This window comes from Ciconia boyciana, chromosome 6, assembly GCF_034638445.1.
Source record: "Ciconia boyciana chromosome 6, ASM3463844v1, whole genome shotgun sequence".
NCBI lineage: Eukaryota > Metazoa > Chordata > Aves > Ciconiiformes > Ciconiidae > Ciconia > Ciconia boyciana.
The window spans coordinates 62,392,280-62,414,545 of NC_132939.1; the positions used below are offsets into that span (position 1 = coordinate 62,392,280).

The following is a 22,266-nucleotide window of genomic DNA, read 5'->3' on the forward strand; positions in this document are numbered from 1 at the left end:
ACAATGCTCTTTGCAAAAATGTGTAAGAATAAAGCATAATATACAGAAATACCTATGACAATTTTAAAACATTAACATTGGCTAATGTTACTTCAATTCAGAAATGTCAACATTAATGACAATTTAAAAATATTACAGAAATACAGCATTACAGATGAAGCAGAATGACGCTATGAAACACCTTTACAAACTCGTACTCAGGTAAACATCCAACTGATTAATGATCTTTGTCTGTTTTACTTTGATCACATAAAAATATGAAGAAGCTGTTTAGATAAATCTTGCCAGATTTGTATCATTCTTATTTTTTAATTTCTGGTTTGAAAGCACAGGAAACTACCATCAATAGTTTATTCATAGTGGAAGTGGCAGCAGCAACAACGAAATCTGCCCCAGCGTAGTCTCATGTATGCACCACCAGCACGTCCAAGGGAGTTCCAGTCTCTGGGGAGAAGGGACTGTGTTCTCCATGCTGCCCTCCTTTCCTTGTCAGTAAGGCACTTAAACACTTGTATAGACTCCTACACGCTAAAAGTTGGATTGATACCAAAAGGGAAGTCTTAGCTTAGTCAGAAATGAAACACAAGTTCAACGAACATTCAGAGATGGCATAAAAACAGTCCATGACACCACTTGGAAATGTATACTTTTTCTGTATACTTCAGTGCGTTCCAGATTTAACTGCAAAACAAGTAAAATCTACTAATTGTAAAATATCAAGCATTAGAATTGTACATTTTAAGAATTTCAGGACAGTGCAGGATCTTGACTAACACAGTAGAAGTACTGTTGGTCTGTGTTACCAGGCCACTGTTTTGCCCTTTAATTCTCCCCAGAATGTGCAAGGTAGATAAAGCTGCATACTGAAGTATTAGGAACGTTTTCAAGGCTCTTGTTGAAAGACTTCCTCATTTTTAATATTTTCCACTGGTTAACCACAAACGTTAACAACAGAGTACGTGTATGAGAATCTCATGTACCTCCTCAAGAACTCAAAATTTCAACCATAAGAATGGGCCCTACATTATTCTCCTCAGCAGGGATTTTTTTTGTCCATCTCAGAAGGTAAAACTGGTTCTGAATTCATATGAGGAAAAGAGACAGTCCAAAAAATAAGCTTTTAAGATTTCAATTTGAGTCAAAGTAAATTACTTAGTTTATTTGACATGTCCTTTGCAATGCAATATTTTCACCAGTAATACTGGTGGGCAAACTTTATCGTAGGAGACAGACAGAAATAAGAAGTATCGCTCCCATAGCATCCTCAAGGAGTTGCTGGCCCATGCACTGTGGCAAAACTTCCTACGGACGTTGGCATGTAAATACTTGTGTGCCGCAGTCTGCAGCCCGCAGCTGGTGTTGGGAACTTCTTATTTGTGTCAGCAGCTAACTGCTAGCTGCCACCTTCTTGGTCTTTGGTCTTTTGAATGTCAGATGAATCTGATATTTCTTTGTTTTCTTGTTTTGGCCCTCCTTCCTGTGATTCTTTTGACATTTTCAATTTTATGCTGTCCGTCTTGTGATTAATGGATGAATTCAGCCTGGATGAGTTCAATCTCCATCTTCTCAGACTCCTATAAAAATCGTTTCTGACATTTTCACTAACCAGCACATAGATGATTGGATCAGCAATGCTGTTTGCAGTGGCTAAACACAGAAACACTGTAAAAATTGAATATATATATTTTTCAAATGGACATGAGCAATTCTGATGAAACATAAAGTATATGGATCTTATCATGAGTACCACATGGTAGGGAGCAAAGCAGATCAGGAAAATGACAATAATGGTGATAGCCAGATGCTTCACTTTGGCTTTTTGTCGACAAGTCAAGCTGCTGCTTGTTTTTGTACTTTGGAAAATTTTGTAGTTTGTAAAAATGAGGATTGTGAAAGGTATGGCAAATCCAAATATGAATCTGGCAAAGCCAAAAGAAGCCAATTGTATGTTGAGGGGCAAAGTCTCAAAGCAGGTCATGTTTTTTCCATTATCTTCCATGAGAAATACGGGAGTGTGGATTATTGCAACCACAGCAAAGAGAAGACACACTATTGTGGTTGCCATTTTCTGTCCTCTTCTCCCCCTTGACTCCAGAGCATACACCAGTGCCACGTAACGATCCACAGAAATGCAGCACAAAAGCAGAATGCTGATGTATATGTTGCAGAAGAAGATGTATCCTGTTACTCTGCAAGCATTTGCACTCATAGTCCACTTATGCCCATTTTGCACGTAGATAATCCAGAGAGGCAAGGTACTTAAATACATTACCTCACTCAATGATAAACTGAAAATGTAGATGGCAATTACTTTATTCCTTTGGATTTGTACAAAGGTAAGCAGGGAAGTTAAGCAATTTGCTGGAAGGCCTATGACAAAAACGATGCTGTAAACAGCAACCAGAAGTGTCTTGCTCTCTGTGTAGGGAATTTCTGTGCAAGAGAAGCTATTATTTGTGTCTGTACAATTTTCCATTATTCTTTTTCCAGCTGGTGTTTCCTGAGAATCAGAAGACAAGGTGGAAAGTTAGCATTTGCATCGCTTCTTAAAAATGTGCCAGTAAACATTATGGTCCCATAGGTGCCAACAGGACATGTCAGGGGAACAAGTGGGATGCTTGTCTTGGGGAAGCGTCGAAGACAGGCAAGTTTTCCAAGACCTGCTGGTCTCCCTGTACTGTCTCCTGGGAGTCAGGTCTGGTTTACTTCCAGGAAAAAGTGCCTTTCTTCACAAGGAATTTCTTGACTCCAGCATGCCTATTCACTACAAACAGGATAGTGGGGACTGTCCCTAAACCAGGCTGCATTATAAATAAGACAGAGCTGCTGATTAATTACTGAAGTCACTTCCCAGAGGAAATTAAGGGCTTTAGTCTTCAATTCATTTTTTTCAAACTGAGTAACAAAAAGTGCAAACCGTAGAGATTTCAGAGGCAGACTTCCAAAAGAAGCTATCATTTATGGTCGGTCAGATGGGGGAACTGTCTGAAGTGGATGGTGGTAGTTGCTGTGTCAGAGACTACCCAGCATACAGGAACCAGAATCTGACCACTGGTGTGTACCTCCACACTGTCTTACAACGTAGTGGTTCAGATCTAGAAAATTCATACTTCTCTCCTCCCTCCTCTTAATGAATAACTGCAGCTGAAGAACATAAACTTGTACTGCTATATAACACCCACCATAGTAAGCCAGTGAAAGTGCCTACCACATCTGTTTGATGCCTCTGGGAAACAACAGGAAATAAGGGCAGTTAGAGGAAGTAAACAAGACCAAAGGGAAGAATATACACACATTTAAGAAACAGAGGTGAAGAAAATTAATGCTCTTTGAACAGGTATAGTTACAAAAACCTCCACCTTTCCAAGATAACCATACACAAGAGCAGACCTGGCATTTGGTTAGTGTTAGGTCGTGCTAGGAGAAGCATTTCTTGCAAAGTCACATGATTATTTCCATGCAGAAGTCTTCTCCAAGTGAAGAGAGGAATATGAAGGTGGGTGTGCCATAATGGTGTTGTGTGCCCTTAAAAATTGTACTTTACTGTATTTATGAGTTGAAGGTGTCCACTGTGTAACATCCTTGATAAAAAAAGGTCTAATCTTTTGGGCATTCTCTTATGGAGTGGACACCTGCTCCAGGAAGCAGTCAGCTAACTCCAGAAGGAGGAGATGTGTTGACAGAGATTGAGTCCCTTCAGACAGAGGAGGGGCATGAGCTTTCTTGGTCCACACTGTGTATGAGCAATTTCTTTAACCCTGAGTTCATGCAGGGGAGAAGGTAGCTTTTTAGCAGCCTTGGAACGTTTATTTGTTGCTTGTTTGGGCCCGTCTCAAGCAGACCAAGGGGAAGCAGTCTGCTCCCAGTGCAGTAGGATTGTCTCCTGCATCTCTGGAAGGGCAGACAAGCTAGTGGGGACCTTACTTCCCCTCCATGTGGGAAAGAGCAGTCCCTGGCGTGGCGTAAGCAGCCCCACCCCGAATGCTGAACAGAGCACCTGCCGTGCAAGAGCCCTAGAGCTTGAAGGGCAATCAGGTCCCCTGACTTAGTTTAGTTAACAGATGATGAGAGTGGTATGAGAAAATGGACATGGGTTGCCTTAGCCTGCGAGGCCATCACAGCAGCACGGTGCTAGCCACAGCCGTAAACACCAAGAGAGCTTCTCCCGGCCCATGCCAAGAGGTGTTCATTTCCAGCAAGTACCCCAATGCAGTCAGAGCCCACTCAATGACAGCAGCTTCTGAGTGAAGACATCCTAGCAAGCGAGCAGATGGGGCAGAGGCAGCAGTACCTGCCGTCCCTGACCCCGGCAGCAGCATGAGCTGTTCCCCGGGGTGAGGATGTTTGGAAGGGGCCTCCACAGGGGAACTGAGAAAGTGCTGTGTGTGTGGAAGAAGTACACCAGAGGGTACGACTGCACTCTGCAACTACCGTCCACTTCCCTCTGTGGCAAACCATGCTCCGCTTGCGTGCTGAGACGTTGATGAGGGTTAGCAGGCAGCGGTCGCCACGCTAGTTGGGGCAAAGTGTCTTACCAGAGGGCCACATCCCTCCACGTCTGAGAATCGGACCGTCTGGACTCTGGTGGGTATGTTCAGGCCCTCTCAAGGGGGATCTGAAGTTTCCCTTAGTTTCAAATGTCCTGTCTTAAGAATGACTGGAAAAGAGGATCCTCACTGCTGCGTGGGGCGAGGATGGCACGGTACTCGGCAGGGCTGCTGCAAGGTTTCTGCGTGAGAGTGTGTAAAATTACTTCCCTTCTTTCCTAGCAGTGAAAGTGTACTGATAGCCACTGTTAACTTAGAAAAGCAATGGTTGCGATAAGGGCTGGTGTTGACTTGAGTTTTTTGCTGCCTCTGGGCATCTGCCACCCTTGGTGAATGAGGTGGGGCCTTCTCTGGGCCACCTACCAAACTGCTGTGTAGAGGGGATAAAAACAGTGCTTGGTTTCAGGGTCAGCAGCAGTTCTCTGCCCAGACCTCACCCGGGATGTGGCACAGGAGAGCTTGTCCTCAACTCAGACACGTCTGACTGATGTGAGAGCTGCCGTATGCCTGCACACCACAGAGCGGTCTTGGAGACCTCCCCTTCTAAGGTGAAGCACAGCACGTGCATACAGTCGCACGCCCTCTTGGTTACTCAGCGGCTGTCTACCCCCATGCCTTAGCAAAAAAACCTTCAAGAGTGGTTGAAGATGCGCTCTCCTCTCCTCCGCCTGGGCTTTGCATACTTCTCTTGACCCTGTGTTTGTCTGAATATTCTCCTTTCTGCATTGCCTACACTGGCTGTTCGTCGCTAGTTGTGCAAAGGCATGCTTCCCCCGGATGTACCTGTCTTACTAGCAAGCAGCCGGTGATGGTGCAAGGCAGGAAGGAAGTGGTAGAAGAGTTATTCTGTAGACACGTGGTTCCCAATGTTTCTTTCTCTTGCCTCCTTCCTTTGCCTCCTCCCTTCCTGCTCTGCTCCAAGTCTCCTTCCCGTGCTTAGCACCCATGAGCGAGCCTCAGGAAGGAGATGCCTGTGACTTTTTAAGCTGCCTGCATGGGGCATGCTTTTTTTCCTTGGCTTTTGGCATATGGCCTGAGCCATAGGGCTGAGACTGAGCTGAAGAGACCTTCACCCTTAAATGACTGTCAGCTGCCAAGCGCAAAGCCTCAACTGGCAAAGTACAGCCATAGACGTGAATTTACACTCGTAGAGAAAAAACACGTGCTGAATGCCTCTCCTGAAGGTCTGGCCTGTCATCTCAGGAGCCTGGATCCTTCCCAGCAGTAATGCTCTATGTCTCATCCCCATATCAGGAAGGAGGAGAGGAGGACATCCATTTGCTCCCCTCCCTCACCTTCTCCTGGCTCTCTGCCCTGTCCAGGGAAGAGTCTTCTGGCCCTGGCCACTGCATCCAGCCCCAGTTCTGAGCTTCAGTTGTCTCTGCTCAGCTCTCCAGGCCTGTGGAGGGGTTTTCTCCTTAAACTGAAGATCAGAAAGCAGTACTCAGCAGACAATTTATGAAATTTCTCCCCGTGACATTGCCCCTCTGCAACTGAATGCACATTTTCATCCTGTTGTTAGGCCTTTGGAGTTTGCTGTTTTGATACTTGGCTCAGCCCAGAAGATTCCCAGTTCTGTCGTCTTCTGTGGTGGCTGGGCTGCAGTGGATGTATCCCCACATCTCTTGAATGTAGCATTCATAACTGTACTGCTTTATCTAAGAGGCAGCTGGTTACCTGTGACTACTTTCTTTCTGTCCCACACTGGTGCAGGACTGGAGGAGGCTAACCTGCATCTCAGATACTCATTCAAATAAAAAATAATAATAATTACACAGCTGAAAAAAACATACACCATTTCAGGGTTCATTTTCTGCTAATATTTGTGATAAGCAATTCTAGTGATAGAAACATTGGAACAGCAGAACTTAAGACATTTATCACATCCAGCAATTTTCAAACATTTATAAAGGGTCAAACGTAGCTGTGATGCCAAGGATGAGCGATATCCAAGAACGCATTTGTGAGAGACAAGCTGTTTCAATGCATTAGGTTTCTTAGCTGTCCTGTAGCTTCCAGTTGAGCAAAGCCTGTCCAAAGTAGCTGTTCTCACCTTTCCATGACCTATCTTGTTCTGCTAGGGCTCACCAGCCATTACTAGGTGCTACCTCAGGTCCCGGCTGTGTTTTGCATCAACAGCTCAGTCTATGTTTAGCAGCACTCTGAGGCTCCTTGCTTCATGAGACTCACTGCATACGACAAACCGCAGTCAGCACATGCATGTTTCTCACCTTCAAGACGTGCAAAACATCTCATCTTCCAGGACAGAGACATCACCTCTGTCTCAGGAAGTACCTGAGCACAAATCACTAAGGTAATACACTAAGGAAGATTTGCTATGTGCCTGCTCTATATTTACACTCTTCGCTGGACATCTGCTCTTGGCCTAGGTTATAGCCACAATATTGGGGTGGGTAGGCCTAGCATTTCTAATGTTGTTGTGTTATGTTCACACTGTTAGATGAATAGATAATTACATTTCTTACTCCTAAAATGGAATGCCTACATGCTGTAATGTATTGAGACGTTATGGAGAGAAAACCCTGGAAAAGGGCAGGACATGTGGAGATGCCCAGGTAAAAAGGGTTGTGGATGGAAGAGGCATGACGGATGTGAAATCCCATTTTCTTGGAGGGTGGTGAGAAAGCAGCAGAAGAGTCTTTCTGCAGACCCACCAAGCAGGGCTGTGAAACCAGATCAAGATCGATTGCCCTTTCTTCACCGCTTTGATCCAGTGCACCTTGCATTCCTTGTGGCAGGTGGCCCAGGTTTACCAGGAGGAATGGAAAGGTGCCCTTTCTCAGGCTTTCCTAGAAAGTGGCAGATTTCAAATACCAAACTGGTGTCTGGTCTAGGGATCAGATCTTCCATCTTGTGGACAGGGGCCAAGGCACTGCTTTGTTGTGCAGGAGAGCCTGTGTGATGGTCATCTGTCCTCTCTCCTACCCAGCATCAGGGAGCATTGAACTATCGTACAGAGGTGCCCTACACAGCTCATGGGAGGTGAAATCATGAGCCCGGGATACTGTGAGGATGTAGTTTCACATCATAGCCATGCCAGAATAACAGCCTGGCTGTCACCTTTTTTTCTCTCTGCCTTGTCCCTGACCAGTAGGTCGCCTGACCCTGCAGTGAACGCGCACAGAGTGGTAAGCTAGCAGAAGACTTGTCCCCTTTTTCTATCCGGGTCAGTTGTCCACCAGTTGACCTTTCTGAAGTGGCTCACCAGCGTCAAAGCAGCACCAGGGCTGGCACAAGGGAATTAGTAGTAAGTAGCACATGGCCAGGAGTGGAGCAGCCAGAGGCAGGTGGAGGTAGGGGTTGTAGTGAGAGCAGCTTGGCTGTAGCGTGAGCTGCACCCTCCATCAGTCTCCAGAGGCACTGCTGATGTCTGCTGACTATTTAGGGGTCTTTGCAACCGAGTTACGCAACCAGGCACCTTCTCTGTGGATGCTGCAAGTGCTAAGCAGAGCACTTTGGATAAGCAGTGCATCTGGCTGTTGGAGTCAACGTGGAGGTGGACAGCAGCTCTAACCACATCACTCTCTTCAGTTCTTTTGCCTTGAAAATGCCACTGCTGAGCCCTGAAAAGCATGTGGACTTTTATGAGCCTGTCAGCTTAGAGCTTATCACTTCAGAGTGAATGTTAAGATCTTCGCTGGAGTCTGGTCCCTTAATGAAGCAGAAAAGGGTCCTGGAGGCTCTTGCTGCTCGTTCAGGCCAGTTGCATTAATATTTGGTCTTCCCTCAAGAGACTGATGTGTTTTTGCTAACACTGAGGTGTAAAGAGGGAAGTGAAAACAAGGGGGAAAGCAAAAGGCTTTATTTTGCTTTTTTCCTGTTTTATTTGTCTATGAGCTGCTCATGTAAAACTGTTGAATTTCCACCAGAGAAGTTGGAGTGGTAAAAATAACACCTAATAAGAAAGGTAAAAAAGAAAATTGCAGATACAGTTACAGGGAAGAGAGAGAGAAGTCAAAAAAAGCACAATAGTTGAACAAACCACTGATTGAAACTCTGGATTAATTCACCTGAGATACAGAGGGACAGAAGAGAAAAAAGACACAGTGAAATCCATAACATGAGTACAACTAGATCAGCAGAGCACATTATTGATATATTTTTAATTTTCTAGTGATTTTCTGATCATCCTTCTATGCCAAGGATTATTGCTAAAGCTGAAAATTTTGAGAAGTTTATGTGGATATTAAGAATAATTTAAAAAAAAGAGTCACGCTTATAATGGTTAAGATAAAAACAAACCATCCCTTTGTACCTTCCTTCCTGCCCCCAATATTTGGAAAGGTTAACAACCTGCATATTTTAAAGCATAGATCAACCTTCAGTGAAACAGGACCTGAGTTTCTCCTGAGGGGTTTTGTGTGCTTTCCTTAGTATCATGTGGTACTGTAACTATTTGACACAAGAGTACTAACATGATGTCAGTCTGACGACTCAAATCTAGTATCGTAAGACATTAGTTCCCAGATATGACAGATACGCCACCTACAATACTCATCACCAGCAATATCACTCCTCTCCTGAACCTGGGCTTCTCTTTCTCATGCAGAACCTACATTACCTGTCTGTACACTTTATGAACTATTAAACTTTCCAGCCACTAGCTTTTGTGCCTGTTAACTTTAATAGAAAGTAAGAAATTGCCATGAATTATTTGCTCTTTTGCTCTTGAAAGTAGGAAAAAACGTCTGTGGTATCTTTGTGGATAAAAATAGATTATGACCTATTAGCCCAGCAAGTCAGTGAACTGGTTTATTTGTTGTTTTTTTTTTCCATTAGTAATAAACAAATTAGTAGATGAAGTCACTCCTATAAGCAAGTCTCAGCATACAAAGGAAAAGCAGCAATGGCTCCACTTAGTTACCCAGCAGACCGATCATTTTTCCTGAAACACACAAGATAATGGGATTTGAAACTATATAGTTTCAAATTTGAATATAATAATATAATATATGAATATATAATTTTGAAACTATATAGTTTCAAAACTCTGTAGGAAAAAAGGGTGTTTTAAAGCTACAAGACTATACTGGGAATCCATCCTGAGCACAACTCCATCTTAAAATATCTGCTTCCATCCTAGCTTGATCAGAAAGAAACCACCGATGGGATTTGAATGCAGAGACAAATAAAAACTGTATGAAGCAGCTTTAATGCCTAGTCAGGAAAAAAATCTCCACATGATTCCTGAAAGATGAAAGTGGCAAGCTTCTTGTATTTGCTAGATTTCTGTTTGAGTTTTACCCTCTTTTGAACACTCCCTGGCTGCTGCAGCCGTGGAGAAGACTCTCAAGAAACAAGAAAGACCTCTAAGCAGCCTTCTGCTGAACCGAGGCACGGCGTATGCTTTGTTTTGGTCACCAAGTGTAGTCATCTGAAGTCTGAGTAGGTTTTTTGCTAGAAGCAACCACTTCAGTGTCAGTGGTTACGCTCCAACTGCGAGACACCGGACAGAGCACTGTGGTGAAAGCAGATAATCCATCTGTTGACTAGTGCTGGTTAAAACAAGCTATGGAGCATTTGTAGGCTGAAAATAGCTGCTGTAAGGAAGCAGCACGACCTTGAGATGAGTTATACAGCCTTAATATTTAACTCTATACTGCAGATAAAAGCAATCTTATTAAAAAAAAAAAATTATCAGAAGAGAGAAGATATTCATCATCTGCTGTTCAGGAGGGGAACTCAGCAATCATTTCTGATGAGAAGAAGGTGTTTCATTTATCTTGTGATACACTGTTCATAGATGTGAACTCTCAACAACTACAGATTTTAAATACCCGTTTGTGGGCATTTATGTAGATCCACACATCCAATTCCCCCTTCCCACAATCTACAACTGAACGTACTATTCTGCTAAAATAAGCAGCTGTGAGTGAACTATCACATAATTCAGGGTTGGAAAAGGACCCGGCTTAAAATTGTGATCCTTCCATAAACTGGGTGTCTTAGTGCCATGTTACACTACCTGGTGAGGGACTGCAGAGGGGAGAAGAATGTGTAAAGGAAACCTCCTGCTACAGGGTTTAAAACCATCTTACTCAACACATCTAAAAGCAGGTAAAACTACATACGTATCATATGGAGCAGATAGGGGAAGTTCATAGGTGAAAAACAGACCCCAAAATCCCCCCATACCAGTGGACTTTCTTCCCCAGCCTCATGATTCAGAGGCTGTGACTCATCATTTTGGGACTTTTGGACCTGGCAAAGATTCTCAGTCCTCCCTGAAAGCATCAGAGAGTGGCTGTTGCAGGGCAGATTTACTCCCTGGTACCTACCAGCTTGTCTAGAAAAGGTCCCACAGCCAGAGGACTGGCTTCATGGCCAGGAGAGCCATCAGGAACCTCAGAAATGCCGTCATAAATTTGAGGCTAAACTATAAAGCTCATCAAGTCAAAAGGCTGAGGAAAGCATAGGTTTTGGAGCAGCGGAGGTGAAAGTGAACAGCTGAGAGCAGCCCTGAGACTGGTGAGTTTTGTGTTGCTGATTCACACCCTCCTCTTCGCACACCTTCTTCACACATGAAACCAGCAGGCACTCGTGCTCGATGCCTCCCTACAGCTATCACAGCTTAATTGATAGCCTTGGCAGTGGGGGCTATTGAAATAAGGCTTCTGTTACTTGAGTGGCTCATTTGGAAACCTAACTGGCCAGACTTTCTTGCTGGCTTGTGTTGGAACTATGAAGTCTTGGAAGAAGGAGATGAGAGGGGGTGCACGGCTTCTCTGAGCTGCCCTGGGGTGCTCCTGGATGTCACAACACAGCCAAGCGCTGGCAGATTTGACGCTGAGGGCTTACATGTGGATGAATACTGCTCTGGACTCCTGAAAGAGCAGGCTGGGGTATCGGGGAGCAGGCTGTTTTAACAAGGCAAGGAGGTCTGGCCATGCTGGCACACTGCTAGAGCTGAGCGTGTCTAATTGACAGGTTTAAGGAAAATCTGACTTCAAGCGGCTGAACAAAGAAGTACCAAGACCTATGTTCAAACCCACAAGCGTACCCCTTTAAAAGGGGTGCTCTGTTGTCCTTTAGACTTTAGGATCTCCCCAGCAGCTACGTAAGGACACCTTCCTCCTTCTTCTGGGCCTCATCCAGACCTTCAAACAGGAGACTCCTGCCAAACCTCTGCCACCTCCAGTTAGAAACACACCAGGAGCCACAGAAAGGCCTGTACTAGAGCTGTGTTCACCCCAAACTGTCATGACTCAAAATCATCTCTGGGGCAGCAACTCTTCACCTGGAGTTGCTGGGGATTTCTGGGCTGAGGCCATACATCTTTTCACCCTCCAGTGAATGCCGGCAGGTGGCCACCTGTGACACCTGGCCCAAGGCAAGGCCTAAGTAAAGGCCTTCATGTCTGTGCATGAGCAAGCGAAGGACAACCACAGCCACCCTGTCGCTGAGAGAGAGACTTGTCCCTGCTAGCAGGACCGTCATGTCCAGAGGTGTGAACGTTCCATCTCATCGGGCAGGCAAGGCGATCAGCGGGGAATCAGTGGAAACGGCATAGCCATGCCTATGGCTTGTGGTAGCCCTTAGCTGGCACCCAGCAGCTCTGTGCTCCTGGACCCACAGAGGCTTCGGGGAGCTCGGGCTCTGTTGCTGAACAGAGCATGAACAGAGCAATGTTGTTGTAGCAGAGTCGGGTAGAGGGCATGTGTTTTAGTGACTGTAGAGTTATCATACCTTGTGGTAAGCTTCTTTTTGCTTTTCTGTAAGTTGGCTGTGGATTGTGGCTGGCCAATGGCTCTGTTTCCCTACATTGGTTTGTTTTTATTAATGGCCAAGGGTTGTGTCTGACCGCAGTTTGGTCCTGCGTGCTGTTGGCCTGCTGCTGCTGAGCCCTGCCCAGGCTCTGTCCTCCATTGCTGACCTGCTCGCATCCTGCCAGTCTGTCGTTGCCGGGGTCTGTCTTTCCCTGTACGTGGTCTCTGCGTTGCCATGGTTCATTTGTGCCTTTCACTATCCCGCTGCTGCTTTCCCTGCCTTTGTCCCAAGTCAATCCATGGTTTTCAAACCACTGCTGTCCCAGGAGATCCACAAATGGTTAACTCATACCTCTTTTGTCACTCAAGTTCCCACAGAAGCCAGAGGTTGCTGGCTCAGGGGACAAGTGTCCAGGCAGGACTGCCACCAGGCAGTGACACTTGCAGAGGATATTTATTCATAACAAAACACATCTCCTGATCAAACTCCCAAATTCACAAGCTTCCCCCCTTTCCTGCACTGACACCTCTGTTGCAACAGCGACAGTCACAGGGATCACAGGCTTTTCCTACATTCACAAAATATGGTTGTCCCTTTCATCCCTCTGAAATCCCCCAGTCGGAGTGTGGCTTAGCTGTACTGAAAAGAGTGAGCGCAGACAGGATGGCCGCTCTCTGCCAGTAGTAGGAAAATGCAGAGACAGTGTTGAGCTTTGACCTTGTGACAGTAGAGCAACTCTCTCCCATGGGGGACCTGCTGGTCTTGGCACTGCCCCTGTGGGTCTGTGCGGGAGCTGCTGTGACGTGGGAGCTGCACTGCTGCTGGTAGCATCATCAGTGCTAAAGAGGTTGCTGGGGAAAAACAGAGCAAAAAGATGCCCAAAATAATTTCGTGACCTGCCAGACTTGGGCTCACTGACATATCGCTTGTCACTGAGAAGTCTGGCTAGTTTCCCCTCAAAATTCTTTTACTTTTGTCTAAAGTGAATGTCTCAGCAGGTGGGATCTGCGAAGCCTTGTGAAAACTACAGTGCCTTCTATACTTGAAACAATTCTATTTTTAATAGAGCAGTTAAAGATGGTATTTACAAGTGCTCTGAACTCAGACACCAATATTTCCTCCTTTTCCATTTACCATGAAACTCAATTTCTTTGTTCCTTCTTGTCCTATGATTCACTCTCAACTAATTGGAGAACTACCATTTTCCTTTTTTGCCATCTGGGTCACCTCCTATAGCTAGCTAGCTCACATACCAGCAGCAGGGTTTTCCCCTTAAGACCTTAGGTATACCGGCAAAAACTGTGGCACTCAAAGATTCCTCTTTGCACCTACGCGTGTCTCTGACGTCTCTGTAAGCCCACTCACGTCTGCTAAATCTCCCATAGTGTCTTGTCCAAAGACAGCCATCTCTCCCAGCTGTTTGCCCATCTACCACAGTGAGCATCTCATTCTTTGCTGGGACTCTTAGAGTCTACCCTGGAAGATATTAATGTAAAAATCCCAGCTACCAGATATTCCCCAAAGTGTCCCTCTTTAGGGATATCAAAAGCATACATTGTTTCTGATAGACCCTGTTCTGAATTTCCCACTTCTCTCGGACCTTTCCACTCCAGTCAGGCCCTGCTCACCCGTACGGTGACAGCCCACTTAATTTTCCACTTCAGTTTCCATACTGAACCTTTGGTGTTTACAGACTTTAGGTCTGCAGCAGGATATTTGGTTCTTGGAGAATGTTTTTGTCACATGCTCTGCTCCACCAACAGCAGCAGCCAGGTCTGAGCCTTAGATGTGTTTGGTAGTATCTATCTGCACTAAATACTGTGCTTTAAAAATAGCCTTGATTCATGAAGGCAGATAAGATCAAAATAGAGGTAGTCTAAGAGACAGATTCTGTCAAGCCTGGCGTGCTCTACAGAAAGCAGCTGTAAAGGTGATGTGATTTCTGCCAGTATGGTGGGATCCTTGACTACCTCCTCCTCCACTGCTCCGTTATAGCTGCAGCACAGGAGGCAGGGCTAAGTGAAAATAGCAATCCCCTGTATACACTGGCCCCCAAAGGGTTCAGTTTAAAACAGTGATTTTCAGACAATGAGGCACACCCCACTCAGGAGGCAATAGTGTGTGGCAGAGGGGCGTGAGAAGGTGTCCTCTCTGCTAAACCCTGCCAGACCTGTCCTGGCTCCATGCATGAGACATGCACAGCACCCCGGGAGCCAGGAGCAGTGGCGAGGTATCCAGATGCTTTTGGACAGGCAGCTGAGTCTGTGCAGGGAGGGAAAAGGCATCAAAGGAGATAAAAACAACCTCAGATGGAATGGCACTGAACTGCTTATTGCTAATTACACCCCATGGCACACTGAAAACACAATAGGTCTGCACTGAATATCAAGAAAAGGCAAGCAAAACCTGAGCTTGTGCTGAGCTCAGGCCAGATGTACAGGCACTAAGTCACGGAGAGCAGCCACAGAAACCTGTCCTCATGTTGCCTGGTGCAGCAGTTACTGCAGCTGCCACTCCAGCCACATTCCTGTTGCATTGGGACTGCAACTGCTAATGTGAGTGGTGGCATGACCCTCTTTGTAACTGCAGAAATACTGCTCTCTGCTTCCCCACTCCCAGCTTTTTCTGGTGTGGGAACCAGTGGCTTAGATGCACTTTTGTAGCCTCTTGTATAAAAAAAAAAAGGAACCTGGCTGGGAGGGCAAAATCATTCTGCTCAAAGCTGTGAAATTTCCATTTCAGCTCCGAAGTGGGACTGAGCTTTGTCAGGGCAGCTGAGCTGGTTGAAACACTGCCCTTGGGCACTTCTACTTTGACAGCAATGCTGTTTGTGTGATCATGATGAGGCTATAAGATCAATGTCTCCCCAAGAGGCATGGGAAATGCTGAACCTGAAAGAGTCATCTGCAGTTTCAGGCAGAAATCTGTACAGAGAGAGTGCTCAATTCAAACTGTGAGTATTTGTTTAAATTTAGTGTCTTGTGAACAGATCTATGGAAAAGTCCTCAGAAGAAAATCAGCCTTGCCCATTAAGTGCTAAAGAGCCAAATAAGTGGGGGTTTTCCCTTCTTCTCCACCCCCCAAATGAGGTTACTGGAAGTTAAGGAACCACTGGTTTAGAGACAGCAGCTGATCTAAATGGGATTATGGGAAGGGCAGGTTAAAACTAAGACGAGATGCTTCTTGGTCTTTGGCAGAGTACCAAACTTTATGTTAAAATTTCAAGAGAAGCCAGTAGCTATAATCTGTAATGCTTTCTATTGCAACATAAACACAAACAAATGGGGGAGGTAAGAGGGAGAAGAAAACCAATCAAGAAGACCCTATGAGAAGCTAAATTCAGGAAACAATTCAGTTTGATCAAGTCAATAGGTCAGCCCGGCTCTGGTAGGATGTTTACCCTTTGCTAAATCTTATTTGGCATAGGAAAGATCCTCTCTGATCTCAGAATCTCTCAAAGCAAGAGTAGGATCCTTTGAAGTCTCAAAGGAAGGAACCCAAACTGATTCATTCTGCCCATCTACCAGTGTGGTGCCAACCTGTGACTTTATCACAAGACTTCTGGTCTCCTTAAAGCTGCAGCTACTACGCAAAACAACGGCTATGCTAAATGCAAAGGAGTATCAGCTTTCATTTAAAAGCAAGGTCTTTGGTTTGCTGAGGAGGGCATTAAGCATGGTCCCAGTATTTTTGAAGTCTCAGAGAAACAAGTCAACGCCCAAAATATTTAACGAAAAAAAAAAAATCTTAACTCAGTCTCCACATTTCTGAGTGCCAGAGATCAGCAGTACTGTGAATAAAAGATGGAGAAAAAGAAGAAATCCAATCAGTCACTATAGACCAGCAGGTAAATATCACAATAAAATGCCTGTCTTGCTTTTCCAGTGGAGTAAGGATGAGACGAAAGGCTTGATGTGCATTCTCCTTATGGTCTACCAAAGGAAGCCCAGCATTCCTGTTTCTAATACAATTCTGTATTCATGCCTCATGCTCTGCAGTGATAGTTAAATCTAACCTCACAGCAACCTGTATCCTGCCCAAATCCTTCAATCCTAATGATCTTCTATCCCTGACTGGAACTAAAATTGTTTTGTAAGAGATAAATATGTTTTTTATAGGAAAGGGAATTTGTAAGGAAGACAGGTAGCAAAGAATCCATCGGCTGCAATGAACTCTAATTAATACAGACCCAACAACACTTTATGTCTGTTATATGAATCACAAGGAGATTTAGACTACGGTGAAACATCAACGGAGTCTGCATTTCTGAAGCACAAATGCACAGCATAGAGAAGCAGTAATCAAAGCAGAACAAAGCAAAATACTGCGAAGTACAAGTAATGCCTTGCCTTGAGGACAGAAATCACTTACTTCTTTTTTCTCTGGCATTTGCAGCGGAGACGATGAAGTGCTCCAACTCGTGCGGTACTCACAGGCTGCTCTATAAAATATGCAGGAAGTTGCTAACGATACTGCATACAGTCGTAAGTCTCATGACTTAAAGAAAGTAGATTGCTCAGACTTCATCAGGCTCCCCAAGTGTGTCACTTGTGGTTAGGCGCACACTTATAGATAGGAGGGTGACTGGAATACCCCAGCCTTGAAAATCTTAGTCCTGTCATCGCTTGAGAAAGTCACTGTAAAAAGACATCTATGGCAAGGAATATCTTTGGGGAAGATCCGCTCCTGAAAATATACTGAAAGAGTGAGAAGAGGCAAAAGAAACTATTTACTAGTTACTGTAAGTAGAGGATAATCAGAAAAGTGAAAAAACAAATGGTCAGGACAGGAAAATGTGGAATTAGCAGGAAGACAGAGGAAATAAAGAGCATTGTGCTGGTGGGTCTGTGTGTAAGTGCAGCCAAGGGACTGAGGGCTATAATGTTTCTACCAAGCAGAGCACGCAGGATATCAAGAGTTTCTGCAACATTGCTGCAAAGTCAAAGGTTTCAAAAGTGTTTTGAAACAGCCTGTTCTCATTGCTGTCCCCTGTATTGCTTTCAGATACGAAATAGTGCCCATGCTCTTGCACAGTGAACTTGAGATCAGCCATCCGTGGCTGCTGCCTTATCACAAGTCAGTGGCTCAGCAACCACAACTGCATTTTAGGAGGGGGCCTGCGAGAAAGGCCATGCTTCCTGCCCCCCTGTGCCAAACCAGACAGCACAGCCTGGTTTGGGGGAGTTTGGGCTGTTGCTGTTTGACTCCATCCTCCATTTAGTCCATCCTTCTTGCTGTGCCAGCAGGGCTGTGAGACATGCATAGGTACGCGTGGGCTCTTTGCTGGGCATGCGTAGCCGTGGCGCAATGAGCTGCTATGGCTGGCTGATGGAGGAAGCAGAGACTGACCAGCGCAGTCAGAAGAGCAGCTAAGAGAAAAGAAAGCCTTAACAAGGGAAGTGATTGCTTTCAGATTCTGTCACTTGCACAGGGGTGAGAAGATGTGGGTTCAACTCTTGTAACTGCCAGGCTCCATTTGTGACCAGAATTTTCATCTCTTGGACTCTTGTTCTGGGTGTGCACCTTAATCATTGTGCTAACGTACCCTGGAGGGACAAGAGACCGATGAGCTGCCCCAAACCCTCCTGGCTGGGGCTGCCAGGCTCTGTCAGGAACAGGATACCTGCAGTAGGTGCTTCTTCCTTATTTGTACAGTGGAGGTAATATCCACTTTGGGTGCACTTTAAAAAAACAAACAAACAAACAAAACAAACACAAAAAAAAAAAAAGAAAGGGAAAAAGGTTGGAATCTTCTTTTGGGTCACTATTTTTTGGGTGCTACACATATATTCACTGTGTATGAAATGGCTAGGTATTTAGATGGATGAGGAACAGTATTAGAGCCCACTAGAAGGGGGTGGTGATATGAGGGAAAGATGATTCTGATGCCAGTTGTGCTAGAAAAGGCTGAGAATGCTAAAGAAGAGAAGATGGTGGTTTGAGCAGCTTTGAGAAGCAGAGTTCATTTGCAGGAGTTCCTTAATGGCATTGATATGAAGGAGCGTATGAGCTTTACCAAGTGCCCTAGCTCAGGCTTTAAGGGAAGGAGGAAGAAGATCCCAATGTTATGTTGCCAGCCTAGACCTTGTTTGTGAGACCTGTTCCATGTGTCATTTCCCATGCTGTGTGTGACCCTGCGAAAGTCAGTTATGACCAGATTTATTAATTTTTCAGGCAACTTCCTGATCAACTTCTACCAATTCCACCTGCGGTGAGGTGCTTACAGCACCCGATGAGGGCCTGTCAGTGCTTGCAGACTGCTGGGGGCTAAGGTAGGACAGGGAGGAACTGGGTGGCAACCTAACGCAAGCAGATAACTGAATTTACGTTTGATAGCTGTATTGAACGTGAAACATTTCTGGAAAATTAAAGAAATACCTGGCATGTACTTTCATTCTGGGGTGAAAAAGTTACTTTGGTTCAGTTCTGCTGGAGAGGGTTTCTGGGGAAGGGTCTTTCTGTGAAGAGCAATTCATTCTCAGGGGCCAGAAGGAACTGGGGAAGAAGAGGCTGAAGCCAGCTTAGTAGCCTCCATCTGCGGAGGAGAACAGGTGACATTTCTGTCTGTACCAGCTCAGCCTGGCTGGACATATTGCTGGACCCGGTCTGTGCACTGCTCCAAACCTATGATTTTATCTTTGTCTTCCTCTGCATAGATATCAAACTCAAAGGAAACCACGAGGAAGGGTGGGAATAATGTTTCTGAGGTGGCTAGAATTGATTTCTTGCGTAGATGACTCTTTTTCATTCAGAGATGTGGGATAGAAAAGAGGAGAGTGCTCTCCATCCTGAAGAACTGGAGTTTTCGTAGATACCAGTGGGCTCCTCTGTGGTATTTTTGATGTGCCAGATCACAGTTCCCATTTGGATGCAGTCAACTGTGCAGTCAAACACCTGCTTGATTATGCTCTTTGTGATAGTTACTCACACACATTGATATAGGGTTTAGGATATTCAGAGACACATATGCATTTGCCAACTAGATTTTATGGTGAAACCCTGAAAATTGCATGGTCCTCCCTAGAGAAATGGAAGACAACACATCTCTGTGCCCTTGAATCTTCCAGACAGACCTGAAAAACATTACTGTTTAGAGTCACTGCTGCTTCATGCTTCTCTCGGTAATATGGCCCCAATCAACATCACCCACGATCATTGCCCTAGCGAGCTGAAGACTGATGCCAAGATTTCACATTGGAAGATGCTTTCAAAAACTTTTGACAAGATCTTCTGTGACTGGAGATGAAAACAGAGCTAGCGCTTCCGTGGGTGGCAAAAACAAACCAAACATTTCAAGTAAGTTTAGTCTGTATTCAGTAGAGATAATACAAGCAGCATAGCAATATAAATTTTGGCCTGAGTTGTATTGTACTGATGTCATACCTAGGCAGAAAAAAGATCAGATAAAGAACCATTTATAGCAGAAGGCAGAAACCCTCTGGCCTCTGTCTAAATCCAATTGAAGTAAATGGAAATGTTTCTTTGAGCCTCAATGAGTTTAGACTGGGCATTTGGAGCATATTTCTTTCTATCTTTTAATTGCTGGGTGCTGTTTAGATAGTTGCCTTTAAGGTAGCATGTTTAAGCAAGTTAAGCTGCATACGAGATGTCTTCTCTGCACTCTTCATAATTTTCCTACTGGGGTACAGTGACTGTCCAAAGAACAAGGGAGAAAAGAGTTCAGCTTTGTTTTAGCTCACTGCTACATAACACAGACCTGTTTTGGGGATTTTCACAACACTGTGATAGAGAAAATGCTTGTGTACCATTGATCAGTAAACAGAAATAACTGTGGAAGACTGATGGGGTCCAATGTCTTTGAAAGACTTTCAGACTGAGTTTTTCACTACCCTTTTTCATTTAGAAACTATAAAGAGAAAAGCTGGTAGGGTATTTGGCATTTCTTGTTCACCGCACATGAAAATGCTCTGTGTTAGTGTCATCTTCCCCTGGTTGTGACCAACAAGAACCTATGAATGGAGGAAACCTCAGATCATCTTCTTCTCCTTACCCCCACATACGAATGAACAGAGTCACACTCACATAACAGATCTGCAAAAGATTACCCAAGAAGACAATTTTTGTACAGTTGTGCATCTTTTTTGTAAGCAACGGAGGCTCATTTTTCTTGGAAAATGATGGAGTACAGCTTTACATTTTGCAGCGTGGAAAATGAGGAAATGAAAACAGCTCCTTGAAGTACGGGTCTTGGTAGGAAAAAGCCAAGTGTCGGTCTCTTCTCTTGTTACCAGACAGCACACTGAATTGGGACTGAGCTGCAGACCTGTCTGGGGAACACAACATGTACAGGATGGCAAAAAGGACTTTCTTAATAATAAACGCAAGGCAGAAAAGTGCTCAAGAGTCTCTCTAGAACAGCAATGGCCAGGGGCTAAGAAGCATTGGGGACTGAAGTTTGCTCAGCTCTGCTCCTCTGGCCAAGCACTGAAAAGTCCCTCTGCGCTGCTATGATATACAACTGTGCCTAATAGAGTCTCAGTAGCATGTGGTTCAAACTTGATTTATCTGTGACAGTGGATGTGATGCTGTTGATCTGGGACAGGGACAAAAACCAGCCATCGTGTTTTTTTACAGTTGATATCAGGATCAACCACAGGTTGGATCCCTCAAGCCAGATAGCGTAGGATAAGCTCTGTGCTAAAACCAAAGCTCAGCTTTCTCCCAGCAACTGCCTACCTGCAGTGTAGCTCTGCTCTACCCTGGCTATCAGGCCAGCTGAGTGGCAAAACCATTGAGCTGAGTTCAGCACAGAGCCCACACGGCTTTCTGGCTTCCCATGCACATCCAGTTCATAGCACGCAGGGAGTGCAGAAACCTTCCTGTTCTGCTGCTGGAAATGAAACGCAGAAGTGTCAGCTGCTGAGATTTTTGGTGCACTGGCTTTTCTACATGTGATGCATGCTGTGCTATCATAGGGCGGGATGACAGTCAGATTCCTCTTGTTTGCCAGGCTGCATAAATGCCTGCATCTCACATCTGCGCTTGAAAGTCCTCCTGCTTTCGATTTGCCCATTATTGTGAATGGCATGTAGAAATTTGGTTGTCCTCAGTTTTCACTGATTCAGTGATATACTGTGTGCCTCAGGAGTGGAAATCTGTTAAGTCAGGTATGTGACTGATCATGCCCTCATCAAAGAAAGGTCTCTCACCCCGAAGAGAAAAGCCCTATCATGTTTGACAGTCCTACCCCTTCATGCACTAGGATTAATACATACCCTGGCAAGAGCTCCCTGGCATAGCACAGCTGGTTGTCACACGGTGCATCTTAGAGACCTTTGACTCTACTGACTTCTCTGGGGCAACGACAGACTGTATGGTAAGAGTAAAGAGGTGCCAGTCTGTACGTTGGGGTCTTTGGGATGAGGTGGGGTACGCAGCTTTCTTATATCTAACAGCCTCTTTGGGAGACCCTGCTGCCAGCAACACACTCACAGCTGAAGCTGAGACGAATGAGTGTGCTGCAGCAACAAGGGACTTGGCTCTACTTTGAACTCTATCTCTGAACATGCATGTCCCCAAACATCCCAGCCCATCCACGTTGTTCTTTTGTTCAGCTCGAACTGCTGGAATAAAAGGCAACTGAAAACTATAAATAGAATCGGATAGCAGATGCCAATGACTGCCTGGCAGCCCCGTCTGTTGCGCTGCACCACTGGCTCGGCTCTGCCACTCATGCCGCACTTGCAGCCCGGGTCGCAGCCTTTTGATGGATATGTATGGCTTTTTTTTTTAATAAAAACACCTCCTTATACTAGGAAACTATAACACCCACAGGGTTTAAAAGGTTACAGTTGTTAGTGCATGGGGGAGGAAAAGGGTGCGGTTTGAAGAATACGCATTTCTGATTTTTTTTACAAACTCAAAGTAGCAGCAGTGGTGAGCCAACTCCTGAAGTCAGTTTAACCTTAGCAAACTTGGAGGGAAGAACCAGTTGCTCATCTGTAGCATGATCTACACTCCTGAGCAACAA

At 45.1% G+C, this 22,266-nt stretch overlaps 1 protein-coding gene and 1 long non-coding RNA gene across 2 annotated transcripts in view; one reads left to right on the top strand and one right to left on the bottom strand.

The window, feature by feature from the left end:
* The window catches only part of LOC140652730 (uncharacterized), a 77,034-nt gene that overhangs the window by 13,316 nt on the left and 41,452 nt on the right, over positions 1 to 22,266 (top strand). The window lies entirely within an intron of this gene.
* On the bottom strand, positions 1,394 to 5,899 carry GPR132 (G protein-coupled receptor 132). Its single transcript, XM_072865325.1, has 2 exons — positions 5,843 to 5,899; positions 1,394 to 2,500 (listed from the first exon to the last, which is right to left on the bottom strand). Exons 1-2 carry the CDS (start codon positions 5,897 to 5,899, stop codon positions 1,394 to 1,396), a joined length of 1,164 nt encoding a protein of 387 aa, XP_072721426.1.

Bases quoted from the DNA above. Each gene is read 5' to 3' on its own strand.
- GPR132 (XM_072865325.1), bottom strand. From the start codon at position 5,899: ATGCAGTGGCCAGGGCCAGAAGACTCTTCCCTGGACAGGGCAGAGAGC. The intron at 2,501-5,842 runs GTGAGGGAGGGG...TCTGATTCTCAG, and splicing joins GGGCAGAGAGCCAGGAGAAG to GAAACACCAGCTGGAAAAAG.